This window comes from Rhea pennata, chromosome 3, assembly GCF_028389875.1.
Source record: "Rhea pennata isolate bPtePen1 chromosome 3, bPtePen1.pri, whole genome shotgun sequence".
Classification (NCBI taxonomy): Eukaryota; Metazoa; Chordata; class Aves; order Rheiformes; family Rheidae; genus Rhea; species Rhea pennata.
Genome location: NC_084665.1, coordinates 80309365 through 80331141, shown reverse-complemented (window position 1 = coordinate 80331141; position 21777 = coordinate 80309365). Strand labels below are relative to the sequence as shown.

Genomic DNA, 21777 nt, shown 5'->3' with positions numbered 1-21777 from the left:
AATGGGCGGCCGGCTTCTGCGCCGCCCCGCCAATGGCGCCGCTCGATGTTGCGGCAAGATGGCGGCGCCCAGGCGCTCGCTGTCGCGTCGCGTCACGCTGTATCGCGCCGCGCCGGCGGAGAAGCCGTGAGGCGGCGGGGAGCGCACCGCCATGCTGCGCGCCTCCCTCCGAGAGGTGAGTAGCGGCGCGGACACTGCCCCGGGAGCGGCCGTGCGCGCGGGGAAGCGGAGCTGTGACCCGCCGCCGGACCGGAAGGGACGGCACGGCACGGCACGGCACGGGACGGGACGGGGCGGCGAGCCGCCAGCACCCGGCCCTGTGGGGGCTGACCGTGCCCCAAAATGGCGCCGGGGGGAGGGGGGGAAGCGGGGCTCCTCCGCCGGCAGGCGGCTTGCAGCCGCGCCGAGCCCCGGGCGGGCGGCGGGGCCGCGGGCGCTGCGGGGCGAGCCGGCTTGTGCGCCGCCGCCGCGGGACGCTCACGGCGCGAAACGCGATTTCAGGTGTCGGCAGCGTTAAAGGAAGGACGCGTGACCCCGACAGAGCTTTGCCAGCGATGCCTTTCCCTCATCAAAAGCACCAGCTTTCTTAACGCTTACATTACCGTGGCAGAAGAAACTGCTTTAAAGCAGGCTGAAGAATCGGAGAAGAGATACCGGAGAGGTACGTTAGCTTGCTTGTAGCTGGTAAAACCGCTGCGGAGGAGCTGTCCTGGTTAAACAGAGTACCTTCTGCTTGTAAAGCAGGTGCCTGCATTACTCCTTTGGCTGCCAGCTGGTGGGGGTTGCAGTCACGGGTTCCAGGGGTGTCTGCCCAGGAGCGTGTCTGCTTCAGCACTCAATGGCAGGGCCTGGTCTAAGCCAGCCGGCTTATTTCAGTAGCAGATAGCGCCGGTTAAATAAGCTCCGTACCCACTGAACACTACTGCAACTGGCTGCCTCTTCTTTCCCTCAGAAGCTTAATTTAAATCAGTAGCAGTTACCACAAGCAAGAAAATGCAGTGATCTTTGTAGGCCCATCAGGCAAGACAGTCAGGTGTATCAGGTTTTAAATTAAAAAAGCAAATAAAAATAAAATAACTTTGATAATCGTCAGTTATTTATTGGTGAACCGAACAGCATTAAATTGTATTGTCCACAGCAGGTAGAGGTTGCTCTGTCCTCACTGACAAACTTTCCTTCTTCCTTTCCCTTTGCTTTTCCTAGATGACCGAAGAGGGAAATTTTCACCTGATAGGGTACTTTTTTTTTTTTTCTTTCTGGGTGACACTTGCTAACCTTTGACAGATTAAGAAAATTGCCAGCCAGATTATTCTGCTTCCTGACATGGGCACTTTTTTTTTCCCCCTGGATAGTGGATAATCAATCACCTATGGGAGACTTTCTCTGCTACTGTCATTCTTTCAAGATTATATCTACTGTGTATGTCAGATGGGCAGAATTTATGACTCCGAGCTTAGAGATGGAGTAGATTTAGGCAGTATCTAAGGCTGAAATAAGCATTGTGTGGTCACATTTGAAGAAGTAAGCACTCTTTTGGGATGCTAACCTATTTGAAAGCAGATGCCTGTATTCAAGGCTTAGGAACATCTGCAGAGCTGGGCTCTGCAGAGATAAGTCTGGTCTGGGCAGACTTAATGCTAGAGTTAAAACAGAAGATGGTTCTTGAAAATGTAACAGGCAGCCATCTCCTGTGATGTGGATAGCATTCTTTCTTCCCCAAAAACCCGAAGTGACAAATAAAATAAGATGTAATTGATAAAAAGACTGCACATGCAATACACTTTGATGTAATACCTGTTGTCTTTGTAAAAATACCGCATGCAGGTCAACCGCTGGGTGTTCTAGATGGAATTCCTATTGCAGTAAAGGACAACTTTAATACAGCAGGCATTGAAACAACATGTGCATCAAACATGCTAAAAGGTACAGTAGAGCTTTTTAAGCTAAGTAAAGTCAGGTCTTGTTTCAAAGCCCTAATTATCCCCTTTAAAGGAATTGTAGAGCAAAGTCCTCCAGAAATTTTAAGTATCTTCAAAAATTGAACTGAAATCATTTCAGTCTTTTTCTGCTTTCCTCTGCCAAGCTCTTCTGATATTACCAGTGCATCTTGTACGTATGTGCAATATGTATAAAGTAAAGCTGTAAAACATAGAGGAATCATAGGATTCTGCTAGTTAACTTAAGCTAATCTGATGACCATGTTTTAATAACAGAAGAAACAAGCGAAAAAAAGACTTCTCCTTTTTTTAAAAAAGAGCGTCATATTACCTCAGATGCTTTTCCTTGTGCACATTTTCAGACCCATTGCAGCTGATTGTAGTAGTGTGGCTGAGAGTATTAGGAGCGGCATTTTCTTTTTTGCTCGTTCCAGTTGAGGGTGGGGGTAGAGAAATCCCTGTTACTATTCACAAAAGGCGCTAGTTGCTACCCAGTATCTCATGCAAGTGATATGTTTCTCATATCAAGTGTGTGATCACACACTTGATCACAGGATAGCCAGTTAGTATTTCAGCTTGTGGCTAGCTATATGCTCCTTTATCGCATGATGATAGCAAATTATTCAGTATAGCTTGGTATTTTCTGTAAAGAGATGTTTCTCATTTCTTCTCATTTCCTGTGGGGTAAGAGTATGCATTTTAGACAGTTACTGCAAATTGGCTGATTCCGGTAATTAGAAACTGTTACAGTAACTTGCTTGTGTGAAGTCTTACTTGTACAGTTCAGAATTGTACAATTCAGAATTACTAGATTGTAAGTTGTGGAAGAAAAACATTGTGAACAGAACTATATTTGTTTTATTTTTAGCAAATTTTGATAATTACTAGCATTATCATCAAGCAAAATTTTAGCACTGGTGACAATCCTTAGGCAAATATAATGACAACTTTGGAGTGTTTAGAGTAGTTTCTTCTGAAAATCATCCTTTTCTCACCAACCAGTCTCTTAACTGTTCTGATTGTTTTCAGGTTATATTTCTCCTTACAATGCTACAGTAGTTCAGAAATTATTGGATCAGGGAGCTGTACTTTTAGGAAAAACAAACCTAGATGAATTTGCAATGGGGTGAGTGATGTTTATTATTTTAAGTATATTCTACTTAAAATGCAATCACGTATACCATCTGTCTTGATCTGTCTGTAATCCCTAATTCCTCTTCGTATGAATTTAGAAAATAGTGAGTATTTATCCTCAAAGAGCATCTGGATTTGCATGAATTTCTCCCTGATCATTTATATGGTTGTGTAAGTCATATAAATGCCGATTTTTATGAAAATGGTGTTTGACCAATTGTATTTGAGAGGGAGAAAGTGGCACAGCCTTTGCAGAAGGCAAGGAGGCATTTTTAGATCCAGATGTTTTAGTAGAATTGGTTACTACCCCAGTTGTTTGTTGCTGCCTTCTCTAATGCTCAGTGGTGATTTCTGACCTTAGCTAATTATTATCATGCTCCTGATGATAGTTACTGCCTCTGTCAGTCATCTGCTTGGGTTATTTATGTGCCTTCTCCCTGAATTGCTGCAAACAGGCTAATCCAGAGTAACGATTTAAATTATCTAAGCTGATACTATTGGCTCTCATCAGGAGCAAGTTAGGAAATGTTTTTGCAAAGTGATTCTCCAGCAAATCTTGAAGGCAACAAGCTATGGCAGGGAGCAATAATGGACAGTTAAGGATGGGACACTGCTGGATCTGGAAAGAGTTGTCTAGGAATTTAGTCTAGGAATACTGCTGCTTAATTCAGTTGTGTAAATGGAAATCTGAAACCTCAAAGATCATCTAAAGTAAGTTTGCTTTCTTTAGCCTGGAGTGAAATCACATCACTCATTAAACTGACTGTACAACTAAGAAAAGCAAGGAAGAAGGTGGAAATGCCCACAGAACTCATGAAAAGTAATATGTTGTATTTTGTTTTGTTTTGCGCTTTATCTAAACTAAAGACAGAACTGATTGGAAATTCAGACAATTTGTGTGGAAGTAATCTGGCTGCATTGTTTTTGATGAAGTCTTGTCAAAAAGAAACTCCTCAAAAGAAGGGTAGGGGAAAAGTACAGGAAAGAAACAACTGATTATGTAGTGCTGCAGCTGGCCTGAGCTCATCAAAGCTCAAGATTCTGCTGAAAAGGATTGTCCCACCCTGGCCTCCTCTCTGGACTGTATGTTTGCATGGTCTCACTAGAGACCAACATGACTGCGCTGTGAGCTTGATCAAGGAACTGATCCAGCTCAGAAGTCATGTCTTGGTAAGGTTAATTACCTGCTGTGTCACCTGCCTGTTCTGTAAAGATGGTTTGACTAGTAACATGGGCAGCCTAAAGTCGGGAAGAACATGAAGTAGAGATTGATAGAAAGGTGAAAAAACCCACTCCTGCTTCTGGTAGCAGCCTGCACTTGCTATGCGTTATACTTGCCTACACATTGGTGTAAGCTAATTGAAACTGAGCCCTGAGCAGCCTGTATAACTAGCCAAACCAACAGACTGTGGCCTCAGGAGAAGGCTACAGAACGGCTAAGAGCATTTTATTTGCAGAGCAGTGCTCATTCCTGCTATTGCAAGGCTTTCCCCCCCCACACACACCTTAAACCTCTGCCAGCACAGTTTTCCACCTCTGCCAGTACAATTTTCCACAAGACTCTGGTCATACTCTTTTTCCAAATGCAGTGAGTCAGGAAACTTTGTCTTGTAGCAGATGTGCAGCTTAGTAAAGGTTGGTTAGTGGTGTTAGGTGGTGCATAATCAGTTATGTTGTATCATTACATTAGTTTTAGTGCTGTTGGCACACATCGGAGTGAGATATGAGTTCATATTTCCGTCATAGCAGTGTGTCTGAAAGGGATGAAGATCTAAGAACTTTGCAATTCTGTTTAACATTATTGGAGTTGATTGCACAAGGATATACATATACTTGTATTTCCATGTTGAAATTGAATTTGCTGAGGTGAAGGATAAAGAACTGGATAAAGAAAAACTCAGTGGATGGAGTGTGTTATCTGTCAGTTTTGTATTTATCCTATTTGAATATCTTAGATCTGGGAGTACAGATGGGATATTTGGACCAGTCAGAAACCCCTGGAGTTATTCAAGACAGTTCAAAGAAAAAACTCCGCCAAAATCTCATTCTGAGAATGAAGAGTCTGACTGGGTAATAACAGGAGGAAGTTCAGGAGGCAGTGCTGCTGCTGTATCATCTTTCACATGTTTTGCGTAAGACGCTTTTTAGAATTGTTTTTAATCAAATACCTCAAAATGTGTTGCAAGGTTTTAATTTTATAATCTTTTAATAAGCTAGTTTATAACTAAATTTCAGGGAAAATGTTTAGCTTGTTTGAAATGGAAGGATTATTTGCACTGGTACATAAGAGTTTGTTTTAGCATCTCTGGTTTATCCATGACAGAACATGTAGCCAAAATGATTCCATGTAGGTAAATTTAAGCTTATTAATTTCAAGTGTTATACAGCCTACTGATGCGACCATTTTGTACTACATGAAATAAAATACTTATGGCAGTAAAGAAATGACATTTTGTTGTTATTACTCCATACTATCTTAAAAACAACATGGGATTTGTGAGGCATTCTCCACCTAGATAAGTGTTACATGTGCACACACTAAAATATAATTCAGAAAATTACAAGATCTCTGAACTGATAACTGTGTGTAGCAACCTCTTCTCCCATTCTTTATTTTTGTAGTAGGGTTATGTAGTAATATAGATGCATGAGATTTAGGAACAAAAAGCTTTCTGATTCCTAACTTACCTACTTACCTTAAGGAAGCCAGCTACAGATACCCTAAATGGCTATCTTATTTATTAAGATAATTAAAAATAAACAAGCTGGCATTTTTTAATAATTACCTGCATGAAATAGCAATCCTTTGTTAAAGAAATCATTTGCTTATACTGCCTTCCCATTCAAATATATTAAGAGAAATCTGACGCTTTAAATTTTACACTTTTCTATTAATGCAATTTTTAGAGCTACATAGCAGAGCTTAGTTTCAGTTGTGCTTTTAACTGTTTGTTACTGTTTACACCGAATGCAGTGAAGCCTCTCCTGAGGACTGCTGGTCTTTGTCCTGAGCCAGAATGGTCTGATCCTGAGATGGTCTGGCACCACCTCTGATGTTTCTGGGCATAATTACCTTCCAATCTGCACTGCTTAGCACTTTGTCAGACCAGGGAGATTTTTTTTTCCAACTATTTTATTGCCTATAGCCTATCATATATTTGCTGTTAGTTTCTCTAAAGCATCAGGAATGCTGTCAGTCTTTCTTTTTTCAATTTGAGATTTGGATGTACAGAAATGTCACGAAAATTAAGATGTTTTGAATCAACATAAAAACTTTGAGAGAATTCCATTTCGGCAAAGTCAAATGAATAGACCATCCCACAGACAAATGATTATGGGAAGAGTCACATGTCCACTTCAATAAAAGTTTTGCCTCCTTCCTAAGTTTATTTTGTATTTGTCAAAGATTTTGATGAAAACAATTTTATTTTTAAAAAAATTTTTTTGACCTAAAATCATTAAAAACAAGAGAAGAACGGATGTCATTTCAGTGCGACTTGCCTGTTCCATTACAACTCCTGAAATAAAATTTTCAATTTAAAAAGATCAAGGTTTCACTTACAAAAGAACAATAAAATGAGTGAACTTGTAAAAATAATAATAATAAATTATGTTCTAAAATTGCACTTATACTACCGTAAAGTGGGAATTCTGATGCTGTGCTTCATAGGCTTGGAAAACAGGAAAAACATCCTGACTTTGCAAAAGCAGACTTTGATGGGAAATGTCCCCTTTTATTGGGGAGGGAATGTATATTTTATCATTATTTCCTTATATACTGAGAAGTGCTGCTTCATAGTCTATTGGCAGCAGAATAAATGAGATCCGAATGTCTAAAAATCATATGCTAGGCCAAAGGAGACATATCTTTCAGAGAATACAGAAATGGAGCAGACCAACAGAGATGTCAGAAGTAGCTATTTAGGGGCCATATTCAGAAGGCTTAATTTCTACCTGTCTGTCCCTGCTTGGTGGAGAGAACTTGGCTCTTCTCGTGCCTAATTCAGAGGCCCTAAGAAAGATACTGAGAACAGATAAAAGCTAGTGGATGTAGGAAGCAGGCTGAAATTTTGGCTATGTGATTATGTCTTCTAATCTGGAAGAATTTACATGTTTTTAAAACTATACATCATAAAGCCATGCATTTTTATTGTTTGGAAGTGTTCTGAGTTCTTGTACTAATGGTAATTCTTTTGAAACTGTAGCGCTTTAGGGTCAGACACAGGAGGATCTACCAGAAACCCTGCTGCTCACTGTGGAGTAGTAGGTTTAAAGCCAACATATGGACTGGTTTCTCGCCATGGTCTCATTCCTTTAGTGAACTCCATGGATGTGCCAGGAATCTTAACCAGATGTGTGGATGATGCAGCAGTTGTGTTAGGTATTTCTGCTCTGTATGTCTTTGTATACTATATGCTTTTGCTTACAGCATGTCTGAAAACAAGTTGAATTCAGGTTATTCACTGTACCTTTTTTCCTATTCTTCACATGTCATTTCATATTTCAGGTTCACTTGCAGGACATGATCCTAAAGACTCTACCACAATTCAGGACACCTTTAAGCCATTTGAGCTACCCAGTTTGATAGATGTCAGAAAGCTCTGTATAGGAATTCCTAAGGTAACATTTAAATCTTGTCAGTATTTGATTGAATGGGCAGGAATAGCAAGTAAGACCCCTACCAAAATAAAAATTATCTTTATATGTTGCACCTCACCTCCCAAGTCTCTTATGAGTTAAAGTAATGAAGGCATTATGAGCAGCTGCTGGAAAAGAGAAGTATGTGCTTTGTTGCCTCCACAGGTTGTCCAGAGTGAGTATGTGCCAATGCTTCATCTAAAATGCATTGTCATTTTTGTAAAAATTATATGATTGGAAAATTAGTTAACTGCCTACTGTTTAGATTTTGGTAAATCTGATATAGTGGTTTTGGTTAATTATTCCTTGAAGAGTTGTTTTCTGCTGTTAACATGTTATCCTAAACAGGTATATGTGTAATATTAAACATGAATAGTTGCTATTCAGATGTTAGACAGTGTTTTGACCTTGTGTGTTATAGAAATGAAGCAAACATTTTCAAGTTTACTGAATTTAATAGAATAACTTAGCTCTTAGACTAAATTAGCTATGCTCCTGTTTAATTGTGTCTCAGCCCGCTTATTATAGTTCTTCTTTGGTGGGTTGTTTTTTTTTTTTTTAACTAAGGCATACCAGTTGCCACAGATGTGCTGTAGGCATAAATTCTTTCTGTCCTCCCTATTTACATTAGCCCTAATATCAGGGTTTAAATGTGAAGAGATGCTGCCCATGAACTGCAGAGCAGTGGAGTATGGTCTCTATAAATGGGTGTGAACAAGTAGGTAAGAAGGGAACTTCTCTTCCAGAAATCACTGCTGAAATTCCCTTTCCTTGTACTGGTTGATCCTACTGAAATGAACATAATACTCTTTGAAAGACTGAATCCTGTTAACTTGTACCACTTGATTTTACAATATATAGTAGATATAGGAGGCTATAGGAAGTTCTTAAAATATTCAGTGGTGAGAGAGTAGTTTCAAGGTATTTTTAGCAATAGCATTTGCTTGTTGCCTGCCATTGAAAGTAAACCAGTGTATAAAATCATTCTCCTTGTTTTTATTTAAGGAATACCATGCACCAGGGCTTTCTAGTGAAATTGTGGCACTGTGGTCAAAGGCTGCTGACCTTTTCAAGGATGCAGGTGCTAAAGTAATTGAAGTGAGTTTACCACATACTTGTTACTCAATTGTCTGCTATCATGTGCTGTGCGCAGCAGAAGTAGCATCAAATATGGCCAGGTTTGATGGACTGGAATATGGTAAGACCTTTGAATTTTTTTTTTTGTTCTCAAACAATAGAAACGTGGCTAAGTTTGTTCAAAATGTCGGTTGTAATGTGCATGCATTTCATAGTTGAATATTTGGTGATGTTTCTGTAAATAGAGTAAAAGCCATGTTCAAATAAAGCTGGAGTAAATCTTTTAGCTGAGATGACCTAAAGGTACTCTCACTGTTGTGAAACCCAAATACCTCTTAGGCTAAGGGATTTAATGCATTTTTTATTTTTTATAATTCTGAATTAGTAAAACTATGAAGTACTGTATATTCTTTAGTATTCTTTAGTTTTTGTTGGTTATTTAGAATATATTTGATGAAATAGCAAATGGTATTGAATTCAGATATATGATGGTACTGCCCATAGAGCTGCATGCCTTTTTTCTTTGTTTGTTTGTTTGTTTAACTGCTAAATTAAACTTACTGTATGGCTGCTGTCTTATTGTGCTTTATCTGGGCTAGTCAGAAAAAAAAAATTACCAGCCTAACCAAGCTAACCTTTTTATTGGCTCTGTGTTGTTAACTAAAACACTTGTATGAGTGTAAATGGTGGAATCGGTGCCCTTTTTGGGTAAAGCAGATCTTACACATGATTTTTTCACTTGGTATTTTTTTAACAGATCTGTAATACACAAATATGAACTAAAGAGCAATTCATAATCCATAGGGCAAAGGAATTAGCTAACCTTAAAAAAGAAAACTACTTTGTGCTTGCATTGCGTGACTGTGTCAAGGAAGATAGAGTTTATGGATTACTGCTTTACTGTGTCAAGTGCATGTCTATTATTTTTTCATATATCTTGCATATGTCATGGTAATAGTGGTAAACTTCAGTATTTCTGAAGTTACTTTAAAAAATACTAATATTCCAAAGAGTATTAAATAAAACAACATTGTAAATAGTTGGCAACTTGTGTTTGTTTTTTCTACCTTTTAGTAATGTGATATAGAAGAGATGCGTGTCATTTAACAGCTTTGACAGATATTACTATTGCACTCATTTTTGTTTGAACTTAGACCTTTATAATGTTTGTAGCATTTAACCCCTTTGGAGTCTGTTTTGTCCTAATTTGATACTGCAAATTTGATATTGCAATGATCGCAAAACTTCAGTAAGCCAAAACAAGATTTTAAATGGAGTTCTAAATCTTTTCATGTATCTGAATCACAGATTGTCCAAAATCTGTGTTAAAGCACTGCATTACTTTAGCAAGTGGAACTGCATCAGTATAGCAGTGCTTTTTTCAGCCCTGTGTCTTTTGATGTGCTTAAAGTTATTGAAAAGATTTAAGGTATCCTAGAAAACCCATTCATGTACTTCAAAGATGTCAACAGGCTTAGTATCAGGCTTCATACAAATTAGTTATTTATTTTCACAAATCTATTTTTAAGCCTGAGGGGAAAAATACTGGTTAGGTACCTCCTTTGAAGAGAACGTATCTACATTATGGAGTTCTGTTGTTTATCTTCGCTTAAGATAAACTCAATACTAAGTCACTATAGTTATTGAAGTATTTACATGTGTTCATTTTAGGAGAGGAAAGGCACGTTGTTTTTGAAAAACAAAGATTAAATATAGTAGCTTTCTCAACTGAAGTTATCGGTAAGGGTGAATAGAAATATTTCACTTAAAGACACATGAGTGTCTGAGGTTAAAAACTATTTAATATCTTTATAATAAAAACATGAAAATGCTTTGTTGTTTTTCCGAAATAGTAGCATGACAGACTGCAGTAAATAGTGTTACTGTGTGTACCGTTATTTTATGTTGCTAAGTCTTAAAGATCACAAAAACTATTAATTTTGAGACTGGTGCTTTCTTTCTTTTCAGGCCATCGTGCTGACGTGAACGAGTCCACAGAAAGTATGTACGCTGCAACACGACGAGAAGGTTTTAATGATGTTGTAAGAGGAAGAATTCTATCAGGAAACTACTTTTTGTTGAAGCAGTAAGTGAAACACATCTTAAAGTTCAAATTTACCACCTTAATAATTTATTACACAAATTGTAATGAAATTAGTTATGACTTGAAAAAAAAAATGTTCCTGTACTAGTAACTATCTGTATCATTATTATCGCTTTAGCTATCTCATACGTAGCAAACTGTTAATAATGAGTGAAAATGTTATCTTTTAGTCCTACCAGCAAGTGTTTTGAACTAATTAATTGAAACAATGTAGTAATTTTACCCCCCATCAGAGTAGTATTGTCACCTGTTAAATTATGCAAAAATCTATCCCAACAGTAAGCCATTGAAATCATACTGAAGCTGTCATTGTTGTAGTGTTAAAAATTCTGTAGCTATTAATCTCGTTAAAGTTGCACAGAAAAGCTTCTGGTACATTCCACTGAGGTCTTCTGGAGAAAGTGAGAAGGTGTGCCAATTAACCATAGCTCTCTACCTCGATATATACAAGGAAGAGAAGGCACTGGCAAAGGTACTGAAATAACATTTTGTAGAAGCCAGATGTTTATCAAACTCATGCAGGGAAACTGATGCATGATTCAGAGTTTGGGGTGTTCCCCCCCCCCCCTTATCTAATGGTCCTAATTTGAAATTATGTTTGTAAGAACGCTTATTTTCTCTAAATTTTTTTATATAATGGAAAAGTTAAATTGTGTAATCACTGTCCAAGCAAATGCACTGCAGAAAGAGCTCTGTCAGCAAGCATATCCTGAAGATGTGCCTTTTGGTTGCTCTCAGAGATAGGAATGTTGTCAGTCATTATGTAATAACCAGTTTTTATGGAATGCTGACATTCTTGCTAAGTGTGCTGCTTCTGGTTACAACTGTCCAGGTCAGCTTTCCTAACCCCTAGAGTGAATGCTTTAAAATTCATGTAGCTCATTTTTTAGTGAAGGAATGTAAAATTGGCTTCTATGAAGATTGAACAGAAGGAGTCCTATTCCTGTCAACAGTTAATTGCTTTTGAAGAACAGAACCCAGAGTTCAGAACACATTCTAAGAATAAATAGTGGAGACAAGTGTCTATTTCTCTTGCAAACATTTCATTGTACAGAGTATTTTTGTCTAGCTTTTGTAATGTGTAAAATAACTAGATGTCTGATTCATGATATGATGGATGCTTGTAAGCATATCAGAATTAATGGAGAGCATGTGTTTGATTTAACAATTCTTCTCATTTTTTAACCCTAAATAGTCTTTCCAGTTTAATATTTTATTTGAGGTCCTTTTATTTTTCCCTTTTTATTATTTCCTTAAATTAACAGCTAGCATGATTTCAGAAATGACTCAAGAATGGCTGATTTCTAAAATATAGCTTGTTAATTAGAATTTACTGTCTCTTATTTTTTTGCAGGTGTTTTCATTTGTTTTCTGGAAACTTAAATCTTTAAGGTTTTCTAGTGAGAGATTGGATTTGGGGCAATTTCAGTTCTATCTAAGCACTCTGGCAGACTTTCCTACTATCTTAAGATACAGTTGTTAATACCTCTATTTTTAGAGTCAATGTTTTAGATGTCCACTGTTTTTGAAACTGAACTTTTAAATGTGCAGTGAAATCCCTAACTTCAGAGATGTTCTGCATGTGAAATTAAAAGGAGTGATAAACATTAAGCAAACCAATTTGTTCTGCTTGAGAATTGCATAGAGTTTAGAATTCCATGGACTACAGCTTACATATTTACATGAGTAATAAAAATTTGGTTATCTTCTGTCTTCTCTGACCGCTTAATGGCTATGAGAGCATAAGCACTGTGTTTGATGACTAAACTTGTGGTATATCAAAAACTCAAATGCAGATATTAATCTTCTAACCAGAAGGAAAAATGAGCTTATCTTTTCTAAAGTCAGTAAGAAGTTAAGCTCTGTGTTTTCAGAATTAAAGCATTCAACCCTCTTCTGCATATTTCTTTCTAGAAACTATGAGAATTACTTTATCAAGGCACAAAAAGTCAGACGACTCATTGCTAATGACTTTGTGAAGGTTTTTGGAAGCGGTATTGATATTTTGCTCACTCCTACCACTCTGAGTGATGCAGTACCATATACGGAATTCATCAAAGAAGACAACAGAACCCGCAGTGCACAAGATGATATTCTAACACAGGCTGCAAACATGGCTGGTGAGTAGGGACAGGAATTCAAGTACTTTTCCCCTACCTACTCAGTTTTAATGTCTGCACCCTTCAGTCATTTAACCTCTTCTTTTGTATCAAGATATATAAACCCTATGGTGTAAATCACACAATGATAAGCAGGTGAGGCTGAAAGGGTAGTTAATTTATAAAATGCTTTAAAATATAAAGCCAGATTTAAAACAAGGCTCCTTGAAGCTGAGTTGATGCTGCAGATAAGATGAATTCTTTCAGGTCTCAGAAGCTGAAATCTTTTTCTGAGGAAAATCAATTCCTATTTGAGAAGGTGCTGTCTCCTTAAATCGCTCTAATTCATTTCCTTGTGATTACCTGACAGTATCTTTAGTTCACTGACTTACATGGTTTTAACTGGTCTTTCTCCTCTATATAATTTATATTCTGGTTTTCTTAGAGTTGTTACAAAAATGATTCTAGTGGGATTTGTTTAGTAGTAAACCTTTGCATATGTAACTTCTTTTCTTTCAGGACTGCCAGCCATAAGTATTCCTACAGCTCTCTCAAAGAGAGGCTTGCCAGTTGGGCTTCAGTTCATTGGACGTTCATTCCAGGAGAAGCAGCTTCTCACTGTAGCCAAATGGTTTGAAAAACAAGTAAAATTCCCAATGATCCAGTTAGAAGAAGTGAAGAGGCATGACTGCAGTGTCTTTCAGCAACAGAAATCTGTTTCTTTTTTGTAACACAAATCTTGTTAGTCAGCTAAAGCAAGAAAACTGGGGGGATGCTCTAAAAACATAGTTTTGCAGTTAATTCTGTTCTGCAGAAATAATAATGTAGCATAAGAAGACCATATGCAGTAATGTAGGATGGAATCATAACAGCTTGTTACTGTGTAATTAAGCTGAAGTGAATCATTAAGCAAACATGTTTGTGTTATTAAGAACCATTTATAACTGACACTATTTTTGCTAGATTCGTATTACACATCTTGTGCCTGTGGAGCTGTTTTTTTTTTTTTTTTCCTCCTATCTCTAGAGGGCATGTAAGGTATCTGGCCCAATAGAGAAGTAACCTGAACTTTTGTGTGAAAATTGCATGGTTGCCAAAGGGCTTGTTTTCCTTCTGGAACATTGACTTTTGTAATGAAAACAACCAGACAAGCTGTAATGGAACAAAGGTATCAAGGATCCATTCACCAACAGGTAAATACAAAAGGAAACAAGGAAATAACATATGGATGTTCATTAAAAGTGCTTTCTTCAAGCAACCCTATGCAGGAGGTGAAGTAACTCCCATGTGTACAAATCTTGCAGATTACATCCATTGCAAGAAGGATTAATTCCAGATTTCTTCTGGAGGAGGATGCCCTCTAGTCCTTGAATAGTATGAATAGTCTGTTTTCTTCCTTCATCGCTGCTCTCTGTAATCAGCACTTAAAATGAATACTTACTAAGTAAAAAATTATTTTCTACGGGTTAGCTCTCCAGAAGAGTTATACCAACTATTCTTTAATGGACAGTTATTCAATACAATAGTAACTTGAAACCACTTTTCAAACTATAGTGTTATGGGACTGGAAGACCTACTGAACAACTAGCAAGCTGCTTTGAATGTCGTTTCCATTTTCCACAGTTGAAAAATGTGAAAGATTAAAGTTGTAAATTTGCTTTTGTATCAGAAAAAAACTAGGCATTTCCCTACCTACACTTTCTTTGATTTAAAGCAGGGATCTGAATCCAATCTCTAGGTGTTCTGAGGTGTCCTTCAGTGCTGCTTCTGTTGGCAGCTTTCAAAATGGAGACACCTGAATAATTATTTACACAAAAGAGACATCTGTCTGTCCTACAACTCTGAATAGCATGTCATTTAAAACTTTATTAATGGTTCAAATCCATGTTCAAATTAGAGCTGTAAGCGCTTTGAAGACAGAATTCCTGGTGGATGCTTAAATTTCTGGGCTGTTAGATTCCAGGCAGCCCTAAAAAGCCTTCTGCCCCCTCCCACCCTCTGCTGTTTTGCCTTTTGGGGGACCCTGTACCAGATGTTCTTGCTGCAGCCCCCTGTATAACCCTGAAATTCCACCAAACTGGAAGGAAGAGTTTAGGAACCCGTATGGTTTGGCAGCCTCAGGATATAAGCAACAATGCCTCAAGTTTTTTGAGGTGATATCTAAGATACTTGAAGTCTTATTAGAAAACTTTCTCAAAGTTGTTGACTCTGTATTTCAACAGGATCTGAAGTAGCTTAATACCTAGGCTTAGCACTAGACAATGTAATAGTTGTGAGTAGTACTGCTGAGCAGAGCTTTGTGCAGCTGCTGCCAGCACCTAACCATGGCTCCAGATTTAAACGGTAACATTTTTGTTCTAGTTTAGTAAAAATCTCAAAATCTTTTGTTACAGGAGTAGAGGAATTTCAGAATACAAGAAGGTCTGGGGAAAAAAAATGCCTATACAAACATCTTGTACAGCTGTCTTGAAAAAACAATTCACTGATAGAGTTGAAACCTTTATGGCATTGTAGCATAGCCACATGTGGCTAGGTGTAACCTTACCACACAGTGAGCCCTGTGAAAGATTTGCAGCCAGAGGATAATTCAGTGCTTCCTGAAGAAAACAAAAGCTAGAGCTTTAACAAATGAGCAATCTGCTTCAATGTTTGGGAATGGGAGATGTTTTGCTCCAGGGACTTGGAAATAGTAAGGATATTACATAATGGAGAAGTTATTTTGAGAAGAAAATTGTTAAGAACTTCTGCTGTGAGACATTTTAAAATACAACTGCAGTCTGGTGTATATGTTTCATATGTTTTCTGCTCACCTTCCTTAACGAACTTTCGCAGTAGGGACAAATTCAAAGCAAACTCACTTTAACGTGACTGCAGCTATTTTACTATTCATATGTTTCTCATTTTCTCAAGTGTAGGATGCTCAATAGTTACTGCGACTTCATTGGGGTTTTTTTCCCTTACTTAGTGCTAGTCACTTTTCTGCTGTTTTTATAGTTCGCCTACGAACTAATCTGTTCTGGAAGATTGCAATGGGAAGAGTGCTTTGTAGCATGCCAGGGTAGCATACTCTGCCGGTGGTGTCCCAAGGACTTCCCCTTCAACTCTGCCTCTCGCAGTGCAATTCCCTGTACAAACAGTAACTCCAGACTCGCATACCTATAGGATAGGGGAAACTGGAAAATGATAGAGGTGTGCACAGCATTTCTACAAATCGAAGAGGCTGATAGTGTTATACAGCAACTGTCCTTCAAATTGAATTAGTGACCATAATGCCACAAGAGAAGGGAGAGAAGAAGTAAAAAAAAAAAAAAGAGGGGCAACTTAAGTGTGTCGTTTTCAGCATGTCTCTTAAATAAAGAGGAAGATACCCAATTACATGAATGTTAGAAAAAGGCAGGAAATGAAAAACAGTCACAGTCCTCTTAATTAGTTTACTACACTGTTCCTCGACTGATGCCCGGATGCAATTAAAGGATTCCAAGCTAATGTTTTCTATTACCTTATTTTTCCTTTTTAAAACAAGAAACTTTTTCCCCATCCAGCATGGGCATCTTCTCATACTTGTGGTTGAACAGTGATAAAAGGATTCTTAACTCAGAAGTGTAGGGCATTTGGAGAAACAAGCATGAACCCTGCCAGAGGGCTTTGCCTATTCCTGTATGCAGTTTTATAACTTAGCTTGTGGTATGATACTCTTACAATAATGATGAAAGTCCTGTCAAGAGTTGGAAGGAAATGTTGTGGCCCAATCACAAATGCACTTCAAAGCACTGGAGGCTGAAATTTGTTTTACCTAGAGGCCTGTTCTAGTATGTCTGTTGGCTGGTGAAAGAATTTATTTGGCCTCCTTTGCTGCACTGCTCTCAGCGTATGATTGACAGGTTGCTGTTACGAGCGCTGTTTGCCAGCACTCATCACAATGGAAAGATGAGTTCCTACACTGCAGTATATTCATGATAGGCACTAAGCAGTTTATTGTGCCACCCAAGATGAGAGTTTTCAGCTTGGGAATAGAACAGAAGTACAGAAAGGTTGTTTAGGCAGACTCTGAAACACTAGGAATTGGAAAACACGTGGAAGAAGGAAAGTATTAAGTGTCATAGGAGCTGGTAACTCATTCAAGAAGTTGAAGGTCTAGGGTAGGAAGACTGAAGAGATGAAAGATAGGGATGAGGAAGCAGAGGCAGACGTGAAGGAGGTGCCCCAACTTTATGCTAAGTTGAAATCCTTGAAGGCTCACTTACCTTTTTGAATTTTATATTCCTGCCTACAGTACCTAGAGTCTACTCAGTTTAGTCCAACACCAGAGTGTTTAAGACTTGAACTTAAAGCTTTTAGTCCATAATGCTACTACCTGGGATGGAGATACATACTATCTGTTTAATAAAAATGAGAATGAAAACACACTATTAACAATATACTTCAGGAATCTTTAGGACCACACTGCAAAGGGGACCTCATGGGCCAGAGTTCTCTTTATAGGTAACTATTCCATACAATTAGCTTCATAAATTTATCAAGAAGGGTCTAAAGAGTATTTTGATTTCTTTCTACTATTAGTATTCCAGAACCTTTTGTTAGAAATTTTGATGACAGCCAAGCTATGCACATGTAATTGCTCAGGGCAATAGTGTTCTTTTGCTTAAGTATGCTTTCTCACTCCATGTGTTTAATTCATAATTGTATTTTTAGAGCACAGTCGCATTCTTCCTTAACCTTTACTATGCTAGGACAAATAAGTTAAACTCTTCTAGTTTATTCCTGTATAACAAACTACCCGCTGCTAATCTCAATAGCTGTTTTCTGCGCTTGCTCCAGCTGAATTCGTACATCTTCTGATATAGGTGTCTAGTACTGTGAAGACAGTTGCAGGTGCAAACTTACAAATGCAACTGCATTAGCATTTCCCCATCTCTCGAAAAAGTCCTCCCAAGAAGACTGTGGAATTGTACATAGCCACATTATACCACACCAGTAGCTCAAAGCAATTTATGATTAACCAGTGCACTCAGGACTTTCTCCATTGGTGTCAATAGATAAGTATTTCTCGTATGAGCTGAGAACTCATTATTAAGCCTCTGGGTTTGTGACCCTGCACTATACGTAAGTGCAAACTTCATCTCCTTTCTGCTATTCATACTATCAGTGTTTTCCCATTTTTCCTGTAGAGTCCAATTCTTCACTGTTTTGACAGTACCTCCCTGGTTCAAATAATCAGAAACAAAGAATGTGTCCTTCAAATAACTTATCACTGTAACTTCATTGCAATAATTTTTCAAGCCATTGTTGCCAATGGGCTTAGAAGACAAGAAAAAGCAGCTTCTATGTGCCCTCTGTAGGTGTCCCTGTGCCTTGATGAATGCAGACAATGTACCACCTAATGACAGCTATAGCCTGAGAAGCTGCAATCGCTCTTAAAAAAGGCTTTTTTTGCCTTACTCCGTAAAATTATGGCTTACTTTTGAAGGCTAAAACCAGAACCCCTTTGTGATAAACATTGCTCAAGAATATCAAGAAGAGAATCTGCCTCTCAAAAGAGCTTGCAGCTATTGTGTTCTATCCACAACCTCCACAACAACAACGAACTCCAAACCCCAAGATAATAAGCTTTTGTGAAAAAGAACTGCCTTTTTGCTCTTATATATACAGTAGTGGCAACATAAGAGCTGAAATGATTTATTCTTTATTGCTAACAGCACTCTGAATCACTAAAGCCAGACCTCCAGTAGGCAAAATCCAGCTTTATCACTAAGACCAACTGCTAATAGCACTGAAGAGGATTGGAGTAGCTTATATTGAGGCAAAACCAGGTCTTATACTTCGCCTAATGTTCATCCAAATGTTTGTGCACAGGTTGATGTGGATTGAAGTCCTGAAAATGCCTTCAGATGATTACTGCAACTGGGGCTACAGGGAGGGACCATTTTGCTACCTTCTCACTATATACAGGAAGTGTAGTGTTTTGTTTAATACTTAAATTGAAGTTTACCCCAGAGGAGGGGTCATGGTGAAAAATGATATCATTTAAATACAGAAGATGTTACTATAAAAAGGTACCATAGTCATAGCACTTTGGCAGTTATTAACTCAAAAAAAAAAAAAAAAAAAGAGAAAAGCACAACTGTGTTTCAAAAGTTGCTGTGGTCTTTTTTACAGCATGTAAATTAATGCAATTGCTTTTGTAGAAGAAAACATTTAATTTCACAATATTTAAACAGACAAGCAACAAACCTTCTATTACAACCCTAATCAGGAATGTGACAGACAGGGATATGTCTGTGGCATTGCACTGAGTGGTAAACTACGTTCATTTTGGGTCTTCTTTGAATCTGTGCCCTGTGCTGACCATGCACGCTGCAGATACTGCCTAGTGCAGGGGGAGCATGAAACAGCTCAAAAAGACTTTCTGAGAGAGACACCAGCTCTGTTTTGATCCCCCCGTTCCCAAGGACACTAATTTAGCTGCCTGTGCCAAAGAGTAGGCCTGAGAAGGTGCTGGAGTCCATCAGCTTGCCCATGCAGCAGGAAATCAGAGAAGTTATTTAAGAGGAAAAGCTACCCGTTAGCGGCCACGCACCTCACCAGGGCCAAGGCTGGCTTGGGGCAAGGAAATAAAAGTAAGCAAAAATCTTCCTCAGTGCTCTTCAAGACTGTGTCAAATGACATTTTTACAACCAGAAGAAAGGCCAAGGAACATGTACTTTGTGTTGTAGCCGTCTCTGCCACACATGGTTGCAATCAGACGTCGTCCCTCAAGGGCAACCCAGCAGTCATGCCAGCAGGTCCGGGCAGGAGGGCTGTCCTGACGCAGCCGGCATAGGGGCTGCAGTGATCTGCAGCTGAAGCGGGAGGAGATTACGCCTCCTAGAAGGAGGAACGAGATGAAGCACACTGTTCTTGGTTCTTGGACAAAAATAGTCCTTTTGTTTTGCCCTAGTAAGGCAAAACTAGTGCATTGTAGGGACCCAAGTGCATTTCCTGCACCTGTAGCACACTGTAAAATGATGGCAAACCGAATGGAACACCAAAGGAGATTATTTTTGCAGGCAAGCTAGCCTCAAATTTAAATATATTTATTCTTCAAGCACAGCTATGTTTGCAAACAACTTGATGAAAGCGAGTTGTGTTGCCCCATTCTATTGTCTCAGTGAAAGCTTGATTTGGCATGCATTAAAATCGGTGAGAAGGCTCCAGCGTTCAGCTGAATCTGAACTGAACCAGCACCTGAATTAAAAACAATGAAGATATCATCGATAAAATTATTTCCTTTTCTTCCTTAAAAGTGAGACCCTAAGACCCTGAGTTATGGCGAAAAGGAACTTCATGGAAAGATTGCTCAGCTCCGCGCAACATTTGCTTTTCTCAAATAGACCATTTCCAACTGCTGCTCTGCCAATCGGACACTCTTCCCTCCCACTACATTTACTTCATTTAAAAATAAGATTTCCTAATGAATTGTGCTAATAAACACAGAATCCACTGGCAGAGGAAGATGATGGAGGAAACCTTTCAAAGGTGAGAGCAAAACTGCTTCTACTTGCTGTAAGTAGAATGGTTGTCCTGCTGTCAGAAAGCCATGTCTCATAGCCAGTGGGCACAGTAAGCTACCTGCTTGCCTAATGAAAGTGTGCAAAATTCTCCTTCTCCTGCCATTTTCTCTGAAAGCACAGGCAGCCACTGAACCATCGCCTGTGGCTTTCATGAGCAAACCCATTAAAAAAAGTCACATTTCCATGTTGTCTAGTATTACAAGTGCAAGTGTGCTGATGAATTCAGAATATTTTGAAGCCATTGTGGAACATATTTCAATCTTACTTAAGCTATGAGAATCTACCTCATCTCAAATGCCAGTTCTCACAGTCTCAGAGATTACTGTCATAGCCTTAAATATCAGTTAGCACAGTGAATGGGTGGGAAATAGGAGAACTTAATACAATTTAATTATTCTGTTGATCTATTCTGTTTTAAAGTCCTTTTCTAGGACCTACTACAAGCAGTAACCTTTGTCTGTGATTGCCATTAAGGAGCACTGACAAGAAATAATATTACAAAACTTAGAATTCTTAGGACATAAGCATGAAATTTGAAAATTTCATTATTCATGAATTGCCTTTGGATATATCTAGCTAACACTGTAAGGTGCATCTGTATACCACTTTTATAACACCTGGCTATCTCCAGTTTTCCATACATTAATCTTTACCAATAGATGGAAGGCACTGTTGTTCTCTGCAGAGGAAGAACAGAAACCAAAGATATCATTTTCAAAGTGTCATTTTTCAGAAGGCCTTAGCTCTTTACTCATGGCAGGGTTTTTAAGAGTGTCTATGTGATTTACCCCAGGTTAACTACAAGGTCTATGTCAGAAGCAAGGACTGAGTCTGGTACCCTGATTTGTGAGCTCATCTCTATTCATTAGTTCCCCATCCTCTCCTAAGATGAGGAAGCAGAGCTTACTGACATATCTGATCGCTTTTTACCCTGCAAGGACAATTCTATCTCCTTCCAGGTATTTAATAAAGTGTCGATTCACTTATGTACATGCATTATAAACTACAACAACGGCAGGCACATAAGGACATAAATAATTTTGTTTTTCTCAGTGATTCTTGGGTTAGAAGGGCAGAAAGACTTCTATGACCAGCCAGTGTTGCCTCATCCATAATAAAGACCTCAGTGTGACAACTATCTGAGCGCTTTGCTAAAAGAGATACAGTAGTTCCCCTGTAACTTTAAAAATGGCAAACGAGATCCTCCCAGAAACCCAATTTCCTCTTCCCATGGTTAT

General features: G+C 38.6%; 1 protein-coding gene across 1 annotated transcript; it reads left to right on the top strand.

Moving 5' to 3' along the window:
* The first annotated feature begins 84 nt into the window (after positions 1-84).
* QRSL1 (glutaminyl-tRNA amidotransferase subunit QRSL1) lies at positions 85-15781 on the top strand. Its single transcript, XM_062572690.1, has 11 exons — positions 85-175; positions 502-661; positions 1825-1923; positions 2967-3063; positions 5027-5203; positions 7277-7452; positions 7579-7691; positions 8715-8907; positions 10755-10872; positions 12805-13010; positions 13509-15781. The coding sequence occupies exons 1-11, from the start codon at positions 152-154 to the stop codon at positions 13718-13720; spliced, it is 1575 nt and encodes a 524-aa protein (XP_062428674.1). The 5' UTR covers positions 85-151; the 3' UTR covers positions 13721-15781.
* Positions 15782-21777: the final 5996 nt, after the last annotated feature.